This window comes from Cottoperca gobio, chromosome 20 (assembly GCF_900634415.1).
Source record: "Cottoperca gobio chromosome 20, fCotGob3.1, whole genome shotgun sequence".
Taxonomy (NCBI): domain Eukaryota; kingdom Metazoa; phylum Chordata; class Actinopteri; order Perciformes; family Bovichtidae; genus Cottoperca; species Cottoperca gobio.
This window is the reverse complement of record NC_041374.1, coordinates 3,509,968-3,529,089: the sequence shown is the minus strand read 5'-3', so window position 1 is coordinate 3,529,089 and position 19,122 is coordinate 3,509,968. Positions and strand designations below refer to the sequence as shown.

Below are 19,122 nucleotides of genomic sequence, written 5' to 3'. Positions count from 1 at the left end.
AATGTCACTGGCCAGGAAAGCTTCCTGCATCCTTTTTCCATCATGTTTAAACTTAGTAGGAAGAACATTACATGGAGATGAAGCCCTTTGGCAAAAGGTTTCTGATATACCCAAACAAACTAAAGAGTACTCTTGAGAAACTTGTCCTCTCCCCTCTGGTGAAAGTTTGACTCTAAAAGTTTAAACAATGTGACCTGAGTCATTTTCAGACTGTACTCTCCAAAGTACTGTGTTGTGTGTGTCATTCACAAGCACACACATCTTTGTACCTTCCTTGTTTGGTATTCACCAGCATATCTTATCAATAATGCAGCAGATTTTATGTGCTGAGACAATATACAGCCTTTGTTCTATTTTTTAGGGGGGAAAAGCATTACTCCTGAATACATAAGCAACTTTGCCCCTTTCTTTTCAGAGTATCAAGTGCAATGTGTACTTTGTGACTAATTCCTTATCAGGGCTGTAAAAAAAAAAGTGTCTCGTGATTCCTTAAGGTTGGTAAAGGCGTCGAGGGTGCAACGCCATAGGGAGAGTGAGACCAGCAAAGGAAAGATCCGCTCTCCGTTTTTGTAGACGAGCCACGTTTCAACCAGTATTAGTGGATATTTTGATAGACTTTAGAGATTTAGAGGAAATGTCATATGACAGAGGACTGTCAGAGCCTCTGTCAGGGTATGTGCCCTTGGCAGGGCTGAGGCAAAGACTGAGATCCAGGCTGAGTCAGGATCGGCCGCTGTCTGATGGTGATGTCTGGGCTGCTTATTTACCACGGGCCACCTCTTCCCCCTACAGGAACATCACAGATCACTCCTGCCTGAAGGTTTACCACAAAGACCCAGCACAGGCCTTCAGCCACGGGCCAAGACCTGCCAATGGCGATGCCAGGGTGAGTACTTAACTGACACAGATGCTAACACAACCGGTGAAAATGATTGTCTCGTTAACAGCAGCAGCTGCAGGGAGACGACCTGACTTGTTGCAGATAGAATAGTGAGCCCGGCCTCCAATTCTTCTCACTCGCACATCCTGTTTGCTGTTAAGGGAAGGAATGTCCCCCTGCCTCTTCTTAATCTATTTAGAGGGGGACTCATATTGTTCCCCCAGGGGCCTGCGATTGGGCCTCGCCTGTACGCTCTGGTGCAGCTTGCTTAAGGGACAATTGAACTCAAATCTCAGGACTATTTTCCTTGTTCATTCTTCCCCCAATATCAGCTCTAATCTCTTTCTCTTGTTCTGATTACAGCATGTTTGCTTCCTGCTGATGTAACAGAACTAAAGCCCCAAACAGGCCTTTACTCAAATGTTCCTCCTCTAATCCGCCTGACCCTTTATCTAGTCCACTGCTCCTCTCTGTCTGCCGCAGATTTCAAGGCGCCGTTGCAGCACCATTGTGATACTGAAAAAATTACATTAACCTTAGCTATAATCCCATTGCCACATACTGTATGTGTCAAATAAGTATAAAGTGAAATTGATAATATTCAAAGGAATGATGAGGCAAACATGATGACGGTTTAAGAGGTGCTGGTTCAGATGGTATGATGACTTTGAGGTGCTGCAGAAACTCTTTTTTTTATTCTCTGTCGCTGACTGGCTTTCTGTGACGGGGTCCTTCAAGGAGACGGGAACAAAAGACATTTTGCTGAATCAGCACAATTGAAAAATATAAACGGATGAACTGAAACGCATTAAGCAAAAAGAAGCAAGGCCACTTCACAACGGTTCTTGTGCAAACATTGTGAAATCTAGGCACGAAGTAGAGATATGTTGAAGAAGATTGTGTCATGAACAGTTCTGTCACTGTTTAACCATGCAGCAATTGACACAGATGCAAAGATTGGATGTGGTGTGGAGGCCAGCGTGCTTTCCAAAGAAATTAATGATATGACATATGTTGCATTAATCCAAAAATGGCACGCTTATGGCTGCCCTTTCCCCACGAAAATATTGGAAAGTTGTAACACTCAGACAGACACAAACACAGATATTGTATACTCCAGTTGTAAACAGTGTTCTTGGCGGCTGTAAAGCTCGGACTGAAGATTTCCTGTTTGCCTTTTAAAGAATGCTCGAAATAGACAAAAAGATCTTTCTTTTTCACAACATCTTTTAATAAAGAAATAGAATCCCTGGCACTCAAATATATGAAAACCTAGTGAGCTGTTTGTTTAGGGGGGTTCCGGTGGGGGTATACTTCTCATCTGCAGTTTACCTCTTGTTATTGATCGAAGCTTTCTGGCCAAATAGAGCCGTCCCTGGTTATGAAAACAACCGTCTTATCTGTCACTAATGGATTTAAGGTTGACCGATGTACAAAGTAGCTGATTAGTAAATGGATACGCAGAGTAGACAGCAGACTGTTAGAATAAAGAGGCACTTGTTTGCATTTGAAGCATCTGTTTTGTCATGTTTCATTGAATGAAAAAGCATCAAATATTTCCAAATGTTAATCTGTGCTCATGTAAGGAATCGTGCCCAAAGCAGTGCTTTGTATTCATAGAATAGTCAATAGTGGCTGTCAGAAGTGATGTTATGTACACATTGCTGGAGGAGATATTTTGTAAACAGAGGTTCAGTTGTCGTCTAACTTCTGAACTGTTCTCCTCAGGGCAATCCACTACATTTGGTAGTTATTCAAAAATGAAAATTGTTACGTTTTTACTCACAATTATCATAATTAGCAGGAAGCTCCCATCTTCTTTTCAAAGCCATTTTGTCCACAGCAGCATAGTACGTGCAGCCATAGCCAGCTATTTAAATGTTGACACACTTCTGCAGACTCTGCAGTTTGTGACTCAGTTTAGGAACTCTAACAATCTCCAACATAGCAGGAGATCGAGGCGACTCTGTGCGGCAGACATGCTGACCTCATTATTAGAAGCTTAAGATCACGGTGCAAACAGAGAGAGTCAAACTCAAACCAAATGTTTCAACAACAAAAAAACGGCCTCTCATATGCCTGACATGGTCTTGTGTGTTTATTGTTGAAGCCTTTACTCCTCTGTCTTGTCTCAAAGCAGAAACGTACGCATGTTTTGCAGAGAAATACAGATGGTCTTTATAAAGTCAGTGTATTTTAAGGATATTTTGAGAATAGTTAGTCTTCCAAAGGTGTAACATCTGTTTGGGATTGGCAAGTGATGCCTTTTGGCCCAAATTGTTCTTATGAGGCAGTGCTGGAATTGATAAAGTTTATCCAGAGAAATTCCTGCAAAAGAGGGTAACTTTTCTCTGTGTGTAGGCACCTTGGATAGTGAAAGTCATTAGGGTTTAACAATGGTCTGCAGGGGCTCTGTGCTTCTTATATTTCCTATTATATGTTGAGTTGCTTGGTCAGATTTGTTATATATATGGGCTGTGTGAGCTTTCACTGCCAAGTTTCTTTCTTTCTCTACCCTTTGTTATCACAGCCTTTGTTACTGTACACTTGAGCAGTTGTTGTTTTCCACATTGTACACAAACACACGTCACACCCACGGTATTGTTATGTTCGCTGTATTAATCCTTAGCGGCCCTGGGGGAAAAAATAAATAAAGGCAACACTAAAAAAAGCACAGTGTCAAAAAACTGTGGCTGTTTTTGCATTAGGTTTCGACTTGTCTTCTTATATAGGTGTAACCCATGAGTCATACCTTGAAGGAACAATTGCTTGTTTGTTTGACAGCAATAGAGGGTTAGACAGGAAGAAAGATGAATTGGATTTGGCTCTGCATGAGACGCTTCTCAGCTCAGTGTTATTATACCCAGCATATCAAATGTTCACGGTTTATATCACTGTTTACACACTTTATTTCAGTTGTGCTAGCTAGCACAGAGAATTGTTTACTCGTATTGAAAATTAACTCAAGCTTTGAATAAATAAACTCAGTATAGTGTTGTCACTCTTGTAGGTTCTTCCTCTATGAATTCACAAGTTTTAAGTTAACTCAAACTTTACAATACAGTATCTATCCTAAAAACGAATGCTAACGTTAGCCACCGCAAGCTACTGTTTCCATTGTTGCCTTAATGAATCCGCAAGTTTTGACTCAAACTAGTCTATGCCTGTGATATATTGGTCACTGCGAGACAATGTAACTTGTTCTGAACAACAGCCACTGTGGCCACAAGTAAAAGTATAATTATATAGTATCTATCTAAAGTTAACATTAACTAAGCTAATTTAGCTAATATTAGATATCCCTAGCTACCATAAGCTACTGTAGCAGCGATCTCTAAGTGTGTTGAGAAAAGTTTGTTTTGCTTCTTATGAGTTCAACTTTGCACTTGCAAAAGGAAGAAGTGTTATGTCTCCTTTTAAAAAGTTACAGCCTCGCTTTAAATAGCATTAGCCACCAATGAGGAAGCAATGCAAAGTTTTGACAAAGCTAACTGTCAAGAAATGTGATAAGACCATTTACACTTGTCATACTTCACACATCAGGTGGTTCACCACATAAACCAGATTTCCTTTGACTTCTACTGTCACCTGTAAGGCTTTCACCTCCTAGGTTAGTAGTTTTACCACCTACAGCCTGAGCGCTCATATATTTCACTTCACCCCCGTTAAATGAGGTTAGGTTTATTGTATGTTAGCCTTTATGGGTGGCTCAGTGACAGATTATCTGACTGTTTAAATAGACTATGCTAGACAGATCTTGTTGAAAATTAACCAGCTCTCTTCTAGCCCTGGAGGTGCACATGTGACCTCTTTTTAGAAGCAGCAGTCTTATCTCCAAGAGAGCAATTACAGATGTGTTTTAAATTGAAAAAAAGTAAATCACTTTTCCTTAAAAATACAGACTGCTATCCAAAGACATAATCTTGTGTTCTTGCATTGCAAAAATGGTTATTTAGAAGCCTGTGGGTATAACATTCAGGACTTTGAGTGAAATGCTGTACTGTGTATCTGGGGGTAGCAGTACAGTACGAGTAACTCTTTTCTGCTTCTGGAGAAATTGCTGTCTGGTTTTGAACATTTTCTTTGAAAAGCAACTTGTTAAACTGAGTTAGATGGATGTTTTAGTTTCAAGGGCACTGCAGTCCAAAAACTCAGAATATATACAAAATAAACAGTAGCTGAATCTCTCAAGCAGGCAGAAGTATGCATTCTGGTTTATTGAACAAACCTGATATTGAGGGATTAAAACACATTTGATGCTATATTTGAAGTAATAACCTGTTTTTATGTCTGTCAGTGTATAATAGAATGTCTATATGCTTTTATGCTTTTCCAGATGCATAGCGAGATGGTGCATGCCAGTCGTGATGGCCCGCACCCTCTGAGACAGCCCCCTATGGGTCCCCCATCACACCACCCCATGCAGGGTGCACTTCCCTCGACTCCCCACTCCATGCCCCCATCCCCCTCCAGAATCCCATTTGGCCCACGGCAGGGTTCTATACCTGGCAACGCCACTATCCCAAGGGACCGGTTGTCTAATGCCAACCCTCCGGCCCGCTCCATCTCACCCTGTCCCAGTGCTATCCTGGAGAGACGGGATGTCAAGCCGGATGAGGACAGGGGCGGTAAAAGCCACAGTCTATCCAGGGGAAATGAGGGATTGTATGCAGACCCATACTTGCTCCAAGATGGAAGAATGGCCATGGCTAGTGGACATGGACCACACCCCAACCCTGGTTCTGATGTTCCAGATCATGGCATGGGGGGATTTCACCGTGCCTCCATCCGCTCCACAAGCTCTTACAGCGGGCCCAGCCCGACAGACAGTATGGATCACCCCTCTCTGTACAGGCAGAAGTCCAGAAACAGCCAGCTGCCTACTTTGGGCTCCAAGACTCCTCCCCCATCCCCTCACCGTATGGCTGAGGTACGGATGATTGACATCCATGGCGGGCCTCCTCATGGCGGGCATCCTCATGGCATGCCTCCTCATGGCGGGCCTCCTCATGGCGGGCCTCCTCATGGCGGGCCACCTCATGGGATTCCACTTCATGGCGTTCCACTTCATGGCGGGTCACCTCATGGCGGGTCACCTCATGGCGGGCCTCCTCATGGCGGGCCTCCTCATGGCGTGCCACCACATGGCGTGCCACCACATGGCGTGCCACCTCATGGCGTGCCACTTCATGGCGTTCCACTTCATGGCGGGCCACCTCATGGTGTTCCCATGGAAAGAAGCTCACCTGTGCGCCAATCCTTCAGGAAGGAGGAAGTGGCAGGGACCAAGCCCCGGAACAGCATGGGATCACCTGTAGTTTCAGACCTCCAAGGTCACCTCCAGGGGCCCATCCCAGCAGCCAGTGAACACCATACACGGTAAGCACCAGGGGACCGTACGTAACAGTGGGCTAGTGGGATTGTTAAAATTAGGATTAGGACATTGCATGGGAGCATGGACTAACTCTGCATCCCAGTTTCACTCTAACCATGAGCTGCTGATTTTCAATCCCTGACTGTTTCATCATCCGTGACTGAAGGCAAGAATTTAACCCACCCTGTCACCGTCTTGAGCGTCAAGATCTGCACATTAAGAGCAGCAGACTAATGCACATGACTATGCATCAGTTTGGTTTGTGTATATAACCATTTTATCTGACAATTGTTTTCACAGTCTCTATTCAAACTTTGGAGCCGACAGTGTTGATTATTACAGGGTGTGTAGACCCAGACATAGCAACCACCACTGAAATAGTATAGTATCTGGAGACCCCACTAATCCACTGTATATGTTTCTGTAACTATTGTACAACAAACCCTCTGCAGAGTCTGTTCAGTTTGGATAATCCAGCAGACATTGTGGTACCTGGGTTAGGTTTGCCCACTCTGACTGAGAGCACATAAACATAGAAAGAAGGATGCATGCCACTTAGCCAGGCAAACGTGGTTTCACTAAAAGGGAGGTTACAGAGGCGTACCTAGGAAAACCAAAGAAAATATTGACCAGGTTAAATAAGTATTTTAAATGGCCCAATCAGTCAAACAGATCAGGCACATTACAAATGCCCTGGGAAACTGGGAAAAGAGTGTTGAATTTGAATGGGAAAGTACTGAACTTTCAAAATAAACCTAGTCCCAACACTTAGTGCTGTCCAGCTGTCATAGAATTTATTGATGTGAAATATGCTGTATGATGTTGAGGTTAGACCTTGGTATGTGTCCACATAGACCATGTCCATTGTCTATTGCACAGCTAAAACCATTCCGTGTCCTCAGCTGACCCCATATCATTTCTCAAGAAATATGGTGACATCTAAAAACGAAAGTTGTTCTCTTTTCCAACCTGTAGGCTTACCAAGCAATCTTGGTGTATTGTCATGTATTCACCTCTCTGGTGTTTGGCTTTCTTTAGGCAGTGTATTTTTCGAATTGTCCTTTCATTGTCTTCTGAGCGGCCACCACTTGTGACACACTCTTGTTTTATTTAAAAAACAATATGATTTGAACATCCTCTGTGTCCACCTCAGGGTTCTTCTCTCGTCTTGAGTCGTCCATCTTGTTTATTCCATTTGGACTCAAGCTTTTTCTTTTTGTGGAAAGACTTTCCACTCAGGGCATAATTGCAAATCAATCGCAAAAAAATCTCCACTGTGTAATCCCACCAAATAACTAAAAACAGTTGTGGTCAGGTGAGAAACAATTGATTATGCTGTGAAAGCCCTCCGTTTTCATTCTGAGATAATATTTGCTCTAGTGGCAGCTGTAATATCCAATAGGCCTCAGTGATGAAAGTAGAATTTTCTGATGTTTCTGCAGAGTGCGAATGAAGGCTATGGAGCAACAGATTGCCAGCTTGACTGGTCTTGTTCAGCATGCACTTTTAAAGGAGCCAAACACTAGTGGCACCAAGGAGCTAATAAGGTAAGCAATCACAGCATAGGAAAGAGTGAAACATCAGGGGAAATGAAAAGCCTGGCTATCCAGCCACAGCGGAAAAGATAAAGTATTCCCTCTATAATGGCCATATCAAACTCTCAGGTTAAATAGCATCTGGTGACGAGGAAATAGGTTTGACTGTGAATCTGATATAGATTATCATTTTCTCTCTAGATAAATGGCCACTATGTATGGTTTATCTGGCTGCATTTCAACTCTTTGCATTTGGATCTTCTCTGTGGAGACCTTGTGTTAATGTTTGCTTGACGGTCTAAAAGGTCTGTGACTGCAGTGAATTTGAATGCGTTTATGCTATGCTGATCACTGATGACGCTTGTTAACATCATTTTAACGTCTCTGGTTTGTCAGTCTTTCCCATCACACTTTGTTGTGTTGTGTTTGTTCTTACTAATACAAGCCTATAATCCTAAAGTGCACCAAATACTGTTTTTTTTCCGCAACCAAAATCCTGCTCTTATGAATTCTTCTCTGGCTGCAGTGAGAGACCACCGAAGACATCATCCCCAGCCCACAGTTCAAACAGCTCAGGTTAGTATCATTATTATTCTGTTCTATTTCATTACTTTCTTTTTTCCTCTTAAGAGTTTTAGCACCATAACGTCTTGTGCAGACAAGCCCACACGCCGGTGTCAATCAACAGCCTGCAATGAGCACTTCTGGATGAAGGGAAAACAAAGTCAGGCTCCTTCGCTCGTCATGGGTTCATATTTCCTTACAATCCTTTCCCCCGTACACCCGGTTTAATGCGAGATAAGAGACGAGGGCCAGAAGAGCTAACACAAGCTCCTTAAAGCACTACTTAAAACAAGACGCTATTACTTCTCAAGCCTGCCAAGACGAATCAGCGATTCAATCTGTAGCGGTCTGTGACCAGATCATGGCTTGAAAGAAAAGAGGAAAACAACACTATTCACGCGCCTTGAGAGTTAATCTCATGTCTCGTGACACACTTCATATGTTGGAGGGATTTACTTTTCATGTTGTGCTTCAGCAAATCTCCAAAACATCAGAAAAGTTACAATGTGGGCTTTGATTTCTGCCTCTCCATCCAACATGAGACGTTTGTGTTTCTTACTTCTTATTGTTCTTGTCCATTCTTCAAAGTTTTCTTCGTTGTCACCACACAGCCTGCACTTCTTCTGATGGACGCTGTGTTTTTAAGGACACAGCCAGCAGTGTGAACTATAACCTGTACTTCAGGTCTCTGCAGCTGTCAGTTAGTATGTAAAGAATATGTTGTGAATAGAGTTTTGGGATTAGGAAGACAAAAGATTATTCTTTTACTACCCCAACAGAGGGCAAGTTTCTGTGTCAAGGGAGCTTAGAGTGCACTCTGAACATTCCCTGACCTATTGTGTAGCTCACAGGCAAGGGACATTACTTTCTTTAATGGACCTCGTGTTTCTGAGGTTAAAAAAGATTGGCTCTTCCAAATAACAAAACAAATATGTTGTCACTTACCTCTAGTGTTACCTTGTCAAACACATAGTTTTAGTTTTAATTTGCACACGCTTTGAGATGTTCGACTCAAAGCCAATAGAATAGAAGATGAATGACATTTCACTGCATTGAAAAGTTCAAATGAAAGGAGACATGGATCTTTTTATTAACCCATGGACTCAGTTCTCGGACCAGCCTTTGTTTTTAGATGTGCAATGTAAATCAAAAAGGTCATGAGATTCAAAACTTATGGTGGAGTTTTTGAAAGGTTTGAATTCAATTATTATTTTATGACCCAAACCACAAATATTGCCTTCCTCGGTTTCCATGGTTTCAACCTCTTCTCCATCTCTAGCGGTGACTGAAATGCCGAAGTCAGCTGACAGACATTTCTGAGGTGCAGCCAGTATGAGTTCCAGTATGTGTGTGTGTGCTTCTTGAGCAGGGGGGGGGGGGGGGGAAGACAGCCACAGAGAGTTCAGGCAATCATTACTAAACATTAGGAACATTAGATCAAACCAGTATGTAGCCAGGGAAAATGTGTTTGCAGACATCTAACCAATAATTTGTGGAGTGAAGTCAGACAGCATGACAGAGAGGGTTTGGAAAAGAACCGTCTACTACCTCCTAAGGGAAGAACTACATTTCTACTTGTATGTGCCTGTTCGATAGTTTAAGTGTCATTTCTACTGTCCCCCCCCCCCCCCACCAATACAGGTGGTTCCCCAGTCTTGGCTCCAAAGAGCAGCGCAGCTCCTGCAGACAAGGGTCCAGTTCCTCTCAAAGTCAACCTCCTGCAGTTCAGGAAGAACGTTTCTGACCTCAGGATGCAACTCCATCAGATGAGACAGCAGCAGGTGAGACCTCTTTCTCCTTTTTAATGAATTGTGTGTGTTAGTATCCACCAGGGCTTTGTGCGTTTGCTCTGCTAGTTCAGGTCCTCTAATTTCTCATTCCCATTGTGTGTATCCGCTCAGCTCCAGAACCAGGAGGCCTTACGTGTCCAGCTGAGGCGGGCAGAGCAGGAAATCAGTGTTACACTTGCAGAGGCCATGCGGGGTCTGGAGGACCCTGTGCAGAGGCAGAGAGCTTTGGTAGAAGAGGACAGGCACAAGTACCTGGGTCTGGAGGAGCGTGTCCTCACACAACTCGGGTAAGGCTGCAAATTCACTTCCGTAGCAGGTGCTGTGTTTTATATAGTTTAAAATAGATTAACACGGTTGTTTGCATTCATTAGTGAATGTGTATTGTTGTAAGTATTAGTAACCCCCATGAGGCTCCAGTCAAGGTGTTTCCATTTATAGGAAATCCCCAAAAGGTTTCATTTTTTATCAGCTTACCTGTGCTATTCACTCTAAACTCTTTGGCCAGCCAACGCCCTCCAAATTACAGCTCACAGGTTTAAACAGGCAAGCACTGCCTGCCTCTCTGAGACAGCAGACGGGAACAATGGACCCAACTGTGGAGGAACTACACTGCTCTTATTTGAATTCACTTGCCTCATCGAGCCAACAGGGAGCAGTAATTTAACCTTTTTTTGGGATGTTTACAGGCAAGGTCAAACAGTGTTGTCTTGCTAGAGAGTGGTGAGCATATGCTCCAATAAACACAATATGATCGCAGCTCACGGAGTCTGAGAAATGAACAGGCGGAAGTCAGTGGATTAGGCTCTGGATAATCCTTGGTATTCAGCCAGTTGTGAGTCAGCAAAACACGGCTGCTGGCACTTTAAATAAGGCTCGGTAATTAGGGTCGCTTGGCTTTAGCACCAGCGGGGGAATGTCGTGTGAAAACCACTGCCCTCTTAAGAGGAAGTGAATCTATCATGACCTATAAGGTCACAGTTTGTAGCATGTTCTACCTCTGTTGCTCCGTACTTTAAAGAATAAAACTGCTTCTATGTGCAATACTTTGCTTGTAATCCATCTATTGCTTAAATAGGATGGTTTGTCATTGTCATCGGACAGTATTGATGATGATGATGATGACAGAGCTTCTGCAGAACAAAAATACAGAGCAGTTATCCAAGTAGTGGGTTTAGTCACATTCATAGAGCAGAGGAGCAAATGCGATCTTCAGTACTTCATGAGGGTATCTCGGTATGCTGCCTCTTCTACATTATGGAGCCGTACTGTATCTGCTTTTGACTGCGGGAGGCTCGATAAATCTGTTCCCTTTTTGTCCTCAGCTAGAATTTCCCATCATCATTTTTATTTTTCCAACAAGCCTTGGCATAGCAGGGCATTTAACACTCTTGTCTCCTTATTACCTTTCCCACTCCCTTTAGGGGAGTTCTATAAAGGAGTGTTTCTCAGGGGTACCTGGCCACAATGAAACACCATTCTTGTCCCTCTCATGCAATCCAACACTGCACACAATGTTATCATTTAGCACATTTCCCCACGGAGCAGCCATTCTCTGTGTTTTCTATGTGGGAAAGTGCTCTCGTACAAATAAACCCACATTGGGTTTATAAACATTTGTGGTTATGGGATGACTTTAAATCCCGACTAAGCAGTCTAATGTAGACGGGAAGGTAAAGTGCTTAGTGGAAATTCTTATTGTTAGTGTACATATTTTACATATGATCTCATTTCTTCCTTTTTATTTGACTTATGATGTCCCATGGTCTGCTCTCAGCTTCAGTATCACTGTATGACCTGATAACTGAGTGTGTCCTGCCCCCTGGTGTTTGTAAAGTGTAAATAAAATGTTAAACAAATTGTGCCCAAGTAGATACATGTCACTGTAACAGAAATAATCCCTTAGGTGGAGTTAAATATAAACATTTAATCATGAGTTTTCATTCATTTTTCATATCTGCTGTGGAACATACCGTCTGAGCTTCCAAGATAGTTTCTATTTACTGACCAATGTGTTCTCTCTCTCTCACCTCTGAATGTGTTGTCCTTGTGTTTGCCTCTGCAGTGATCTGGAGCAGTATGTAGGCTCGCTGCAGAAAGACTCCGCAGCGACACACAGAGTCGTGACCCTGAAGGACGTGGAGGAGGGAGCGGTGACTCTGAGGAAGGTGGGAGAATCTCTGGCAGGGCTCAAAGGTAAGACAACAAATAATACTCTCACTACTGGGTACAATAATGTATAAAGATATGTGGCATCTTAAATATAGGACGTACGCCAAACTGATGTTCAAAGCATTAAAGTGTTTTCCACTATTATAGATTACAACATGTACTGTACATGTGTAAAACTTACCATAAAAGTGTATTATCTTCTCAGAGGCTATATCATTATTTAATTGTTCTGTTTCTGAGTAATTTCTGTCAAAGGCAGTTTTGTAAAATGACAATAAATAACAATGTAGGCGATGTTTCCACAGGAGAGTTCCCATCCCTACAAACGAGGATGCGGTCTGTGCTCAGGGTGGAAGTGGAAGCTGTCAAGTTTTTGAAGGAGGAGCCTCATAAACTGGACAGCATGCTGAAAAGGGTCAAGAGCCTGACTGAAACACTCAGCGGTCTGAGAAGGTAGGACGGAGAAAGAATGTCAGTGGAGCTAGAGTAAGGATCAGGGGAAGAGGTGCTGGAGTGTGAGGGGGTGAGAGTCAGAGATGGGATTGAAGATGAAAACAAAAAGCACTCTGCGGAGCTTCTCAAAGGTTTCTATGATGTGCCAGATTGTACTATTTGATTATACTGGCAAACCGGCCTTCATCCCATCAAAGAGGTGATCCCACGTGGACAGAGGAGTGGGGCTTCACTGAACCGATAAGGGAATTAATTTAGTGGACACTGCAGCGCTTCATTTCCATTTTAATATGTCACAGATACCAAGTTCACTCTCGACTTTTCTCTCACTCTCCCTCCATGACTCTCTTGTCGTTCGCCCGAAACAGTCGCCAAACCATGACATTGCATCGCAGCTTTCGGTGGTGTCTACACCTCATGTCAGAATGAACCAAAACATTTCTGTCAACTGTATTAAAGGGTTTCTTTTAAAGTTATGTATTAATTGTTAAGTGAGTGACCCAGTGAAAAATATTTGCCGAGTGATTTCCACATGGTTTGTATCACATACTGTTTCCCTCCTCTGTGCAGATGTGCTTCTGAGGTCCCTAAGAAAGCACCTGAGCCCTCTGCTAGTGTCGCAGTGGACAGCAGCCCTTCAGCAGCAGCAGTCCCTGCAGAAGCTCCACTGGAGCCCCAGAGCTCCACCATTAAATCAGAAGTGATGCCTTCCTCTCCCGTGGTCATCCATCATGTCCAGAGCGCCCCGGTCCAAATGCAGCAGTCCCAGCAGTCTGCAGCCTTGACAGCTCAGCCCAGTCCACCGCTCACCCCCAGCCCCTCTCACACCCCCAGTCCAAACCCGAGCAAGAGTCAGGGCCGGGAATCTCCCAAGGGGCAGCCTCGGATCCACCGAGTCCTGCCCGTCCTAAGAAGACACAAGGGAACCCTGTGAATAATGGAAACGGCACTGCCAACCAGGGTGTTGTCATAGAGGAGCTCCAGAACACTCAGGGCAAGAGCAAAAGTAGAGCTATGTCCATTGAGGTATGTTAACCTTATAATTCTTAATTGGTCTTCATTTATTTTTATCTAACATCACTGTGGGGATTTTTCACTTCATTAGCATCCTGTAAATGTCGACTCTTGCTCTGTTTGGCATTTTGTTGCCCTTAACGACACCGGTAGTTAATCATTTCTCAGCTTCCTCAGATTCAGAGAACTTGTGAGGAACTTTCTGTCTCTCTTTTCTCCTTTTGGCCCTGTAGGCAGCAGAGAAAGAGTGGGAAGAGAGGAGGCAGAACTTGGGTCATTATGATGGAAAAGAGTTTGAGAAGATCCTCCTGGAGGCCCAGGCCAACATGATGAAGGGCATTCCCAGTCTAGAGGTGGAAGAGAACACAGCACTGCCCACCGCTGCCACTGCAGAACAAGCAGACGCCCACAACCCTGTGGAATCACCAACAGGTACAACTATAACTTTAAAGAGACAGTTCATCCTTTATAGTATGTCCTGTCATTTCAACTCTGTTATTTTGTGTGACAGAAGAGCCCCAGTCTGAGCCTCAGTCCGACAAAACAGGCAGGAAGGCGCCTGAGAAACTCCCAAAGCCTGTGATGGAGAAACCAGCCAAACCTGCACTGGAGAGACCCTCCAAGACTGCCAACAAGCCAGCCCCCACTGACAGTTTTACAAAGCAGGGGGCTGAAAGGTCCAGCAAGTCCCCACCACCTCCACCTCCTCCAAGGAAGACCTACTCCAGCTCGAGCTCAGGCATGACCACCACACGCTCTGGCGAAGTGGTCTACACCAACAGGAAGGATTCTGTCTCGGCACAGGTACGTCTTGTGAGATGTCATACTTTTGTATTTTTTTGTGTGTTTAAACTCCAACAATTGCAATAAGATATTGGAAACAGTGGAGCTTGTTTTACTTAAATCACGAGGTGATTAGCTTAGCTTAGCACAAAGACTGGATGAATATGGGAAACAGCTAGCATGGTTGCTAAAGTACTGAGTAAATAATTACCTGCTCATAAATTCTAACAGGAGGGTGAAGAGGACACTCCACCTCCCAGTCCCCAACCCAAACCCAACAAGGTTGCACCAGAGACTAAGCCGAAGCCAGCCACCCCTCCCCCCGTCACGGATCCTGTTCCCATAGAAGAGGAGGATGAAGGGGACAAGATCATGGCAGAGCTCCAGGTTAGATGCATATGTACACACAAGCACTCACACACACACACACACACACACACAGTCCGTCAAACATGTGAACATGTCCGCTTGGTTTAGTTTGATTTCTGCATGGCGGGAGTGGGTCTATCATTTCTTCCCATGGTGGTCTTCTTTCTCAGAAGTGGCAAAGGGGAAGATGCTCAAACTTCTCCCCCCTCCTCAAAATCCATGTTCCCATTTCCCCTTCACTTTTCTCCACTCTTCAGGTTTTCCAGAAGTGCACAGTTAAGGATGTAGGGGTGAAACATTTGGTAGAACCTACCTCTCGAATTGATCCGCAAATCAGAGAACTAAGACCGGGGGCCTTATTGCCTCTCAAAGAGAAAAAGGTAAAATATACGTCGCCGTGCAGTCGCCCACCTAACTGCCTGCCTCTGCCCCCTGTCTGATTCAATCGATGGCTGTCTTAACACTTCTACAACTTCTGCACCCTTGCTTTGGCTCAAGAAAAATCCTGTAACAGCTGCCTCCAAAAAGCTCCTTTCCTTGCTGCCTCAGTTTCCTTCCCTCTTTTCATTCTGCTGGATATCTCAGCCTGAATATATTTCAGGATTAAGTCTGCATAAAATGAAGCCTCTGAAAAGATGCTGTGTCTTTTGTGCGCCGGGACCAGACAATGATGTGTTTTGCCACTGAATTAATTATCACTTGTCAATAAAGACCTCGGCACTGTATTCTACAGGCAATTCAATCGTCTTGTGTCTTTCTTTAATTACATGTCTTCATACTTAATCAGCAGAACAATTATTCCTGAAACGATTGACAATTGAGAGGAACAACGTAATTAAAAGTCACTTTGCAGACACAACCTGTTTTTGCAGACTTGGTTCACTAGAGGTCTCCACTTTGCATGCTACTCTCCCCAATGTATACTTTTCTGAGGGATTACTTTTCTGTTTCTCTTGACTTGACTTCAGTCTGCTTTCCCAGCTTTCCACCTATATAACAAGCACAACCCTATATTTTTTCACATTTAGGTTAGACAATATGCACAATTAATATGATTTATTTTGTCAATTGATGTGGTAAAGTGGACATATTTGACTAATTCACAGCCAGTTTAAAACATGTGATCTAAATGTAATCAGCTCAGAAGTATAGATTAGAAGTAGCTACTAATCACTATAAATAATAACACATAAAATATTGCCCATTAGGTAATAGTAGTGTGAGATGCGCTTTGCATGGTATTACCACAGGAAATAGGATGTATACACATTGATAAAATAAGAACTACAAACCAGAAGTAAAGACAGTTTCTTGGAACATATAAATATATATGATATAATGATTAATTTCTGTATTATCAACAGTGGAAGTGCAAAAAGGACAAACAGGTTTAAGCCATCAAAAAGAAGCTGGTTTGGCTGTTGTAAATTAAAGCAGCTTATAGTCTTAGTTTTCAAACAGTAACATTAATTTTCCCTGCATGCATTTTGATGCAACTTGCATTTAATATCAGAACAGCATATAAAAAAGATGTTATATGGTTTGAAACTGTAGATACTGTAAATATTTTTGCTGTTGCCTTATAGAAGGTAATTGCCTAATGCAGTGTTGATACCGCAGATGCTAACTCAATAATGTATGTGCGTTCACACTTAACCCATAGCAACCTGACACACCAGTTGCACAGTAATATTATTCCCTCAAACACTGTCCTAGCAGAGCTCAGAGTCCACACGTGAGGAGAAAGATCCAGACACAGATGAAAATGGGAATACTACTGTTCGACAGAGCCAAGGGGTATGTGTCACTTTCTGTTCATACAATTATATTAATGTATATTTAACGTATGATTTTGAGGGATTTTAAACAGCTACTTCTTTATTTCTCAGGTCATATACTATGTGACTGGTCAGATTCCCAAAGAGCATCCACCCCCCTCAGGAACGGAGGAAATCCCCGAACACCGAGACCCCACACAGCCTCCATCACAGGTGTCAAATGTCAATGTTAACGACAATTCTCCAAGCCAGCAGCAGCAGCCGCCACTGTCTCCACTACCCAAATCACCCCCACCTACAACACCTCCACCTATATCACCTAAACCTGTGGGACTGAAAGGATTCAAACTTCCAAGGAAGCAGGTTAAGCGCTCCGAATCCTTGAAGACCAGTGCAGAAATGGAGAAGGGAAAAATCCTCAACAAAATTAACACTGAAAAGAAGAGTAAAGTCATCCAGCAACATGTTTCTTCCACTAAGAAAGTAATACCTGAGCCTGTGGCAATCACAACAACCAGTACCATAAGAGAGGCGCCCAAAAGTTCTGTTGCGCCACCAAATAAAGCTCAGAGTGAGGATCCACCTAAAGCTAACTGCGAGGAGGTCGATGAGGAGGCTAGTCTTAGTCCTGACTTACCCGGAGAAGAGGCACCACCACCCCCTGACAACATAGCATTTATGATCACTAACAGCAAAGTTCAGGCCCTGTCCAGTGGCGAGTACCAGGAACTGGTCAATGCCAAGAAAGGAAGGGTCCAAACTGTTACTGTAGGTAACGCCACTAACCGAGGGAACACCACAACGGATCCAACGTCGCCACATGATAATGGCTTCAACAAGAAGCCCGTCATCATCATTTTTGACGAGCCCATGGACATCCGTTCTGCGTACAAGCGCCTTTCCACAATCTTTGAAGGTGAGGAGGAACTGGACAGGATGCTGGCGGCAGAGTGCATCGAGGAGGAGAGTGAGGAGTCAGACACGGAGAGGTGCGATTGGCTGCAGGTTAAAGCGGGGAAGGCCGAGGTGGTTGATGGCAAAAACGTTGTCACTTCAGACCACGTTAGCTTATCATCCTCATCTTCATCTTCGATCTCTGAGCCATCGGACAGTGGAGTGAACTCAGAGTCAAATGGTGATGCCAAGCAGGATGGTAAGAAGAAGTTCAAGTTTAAGTTCCCTAAGAAACAGCTGGCGGCTTTGACCCAGGCGATTCGCACGGGCACCAAGTCAGGCAAGAAGACTTTACAGGTGGTTGTGTATGAAGACGAGGAGGAATCTGATGGTACTATCAGGCAGCACAAAGAAGCGAAGAGATATGAGATTACGCGCTCAAAAACCTCAGCAGACGCTCCCAAGGCAACAGGCTCCGACACGCTGAAGAGGCAGAACTCCGACTCCCTCTGCAGGACGGATGAGATCCGGAAGAACACCTACAAGACACTGGACAGCCTGGAGCAGACCATCAAGCAACTGGAGACCACTATCAGTGAGATGGGACCCTGCTCCCCAGGGGAGTCAGTCGTCACAGAGGAAGCTAAAGCAGGGAATGGGAAAAGCTCAGAAGGAGTGGGGCTGAAGAGGTCTTCCTCTCTCCCTACCTCCAGAGGGTCAGGCCCTAAGGTATCCAGCAAAGATTTATTGCAGAAGAAGACTAAACCTCAGCTCCTTCCTCGCCCTGTAGTCATCCCTACTACTACCACCGCCACTGTCCCCAGTGCCCCTAGCACCGTACAACAGGTCTCTCTCTAGCTCTTGTTGCTCCGGGAGGCTTTGGGTCCTTCTCTTTCAGTTTACAACCTACCTTCATTCCAACCCTAACCACTGAAATTACAAAATCATTAATCCCCTCCACAGGTGCTTGGAAATGTCGGAAATGTCCCCCACGGCTTTTTCCCTCTGTGAAATCATGGTGACATGATTGGGAGTGGCATTTTGTTGGGTTCCTGGCTACCATATTTCTCCTTCAATTCATTGCTAAACCTCTGAGGGTTTCAGCAAGTGGCAAAGTCATCATCAACACTCTCAAGATGATTACGCTCTGATCTCTTCCTTACTCTTGACTGCATGTACTACTGTGTATTGACTTAAAGGTTTATGGTCCCACTGGGTGCATGATCTTTCAATGGTGTTGATCGTTGAGGTGTTACCTGTTAGTGCCTTGATTTTTCATACTTCCTGTATGGTGTGTGTTTTTTTCTTTCTTTTGTTTTATTTCTTTGTTTTTCGTTTGGATCCCCTTGCAGAACGCCAGTGTCGCTTCCCCTACTAGTCGGATGCCCGTCCCTTTGTCTGCGAAGTCCAGGCAGTCACCGGGTACTACTGACAAAGCAGGAAAACAGCAAAAACTGCAGGACGCTCAGAGGCAGTTCCGACAGGTAGTTTTACTGTAGGGCCTTACCAGAGACTAGAG

The 19,122-nt window shown here is 44.0% G+C and overlaps 1 protein-coding gene across 1 annotated transcript in view; it reads left to right on the top strand.

The window, feature by feature from the left end:
• kiaa1217 (KIAA1217 ortholog) overlaps positions 1–19,122 on the top strand; it is an 81,395-nt gene that overhangs the window by 59,598 nt on the left and 2,675 nt on the right. Inside the window, exons 5-18 of the mRNA XM_029457477.1 lie at positions 793–886; positions 5,217–6,259; positions 7,697–7,801; positions 8,316–8,365; positions 9,995–10,134; positions 10,255–10,430; positions 12,206–12,336; positions 12,618–12,765; positions 13,336–13,543; positions 13,582–13,791; positions 14,013–14,211; positions 14,291–14,583; positions 14,794–14,949; positions 18,956–19,087. Coding sequence (XP_029313337.1) covers positions 793–886; positions 5,217–6,259; positions 7,697–7,801; positions 8,316–8,365; positions 9,995–10,134; positions 10,255–10,430; positions 12,206–12,336; positions 12,618–12,765; positions 13,336–13,543; positions 13,582–13,791; positions 14,013–14,211; positions 14,291–14,583; positions 14,794–14,949; positions 18,956–19,087 — 3,085 coding nt within the window. The remainder of the gene's footprint in view (positions 1–792; positions 887–5,216; positions 6,260–7,696; positions 7,802–8,315; positions 8,366–9,994; positions 10,135–10,254; positions 10,431–12,205; positions 12,337–12,617; positions 12,766–13,335; positions 13,544–13,581; positions 13,792–14,012; positions 14,212–14,290; positions 14,584–14,793; positions 14,950–18,955; positions 19,088–19,122) is intronic.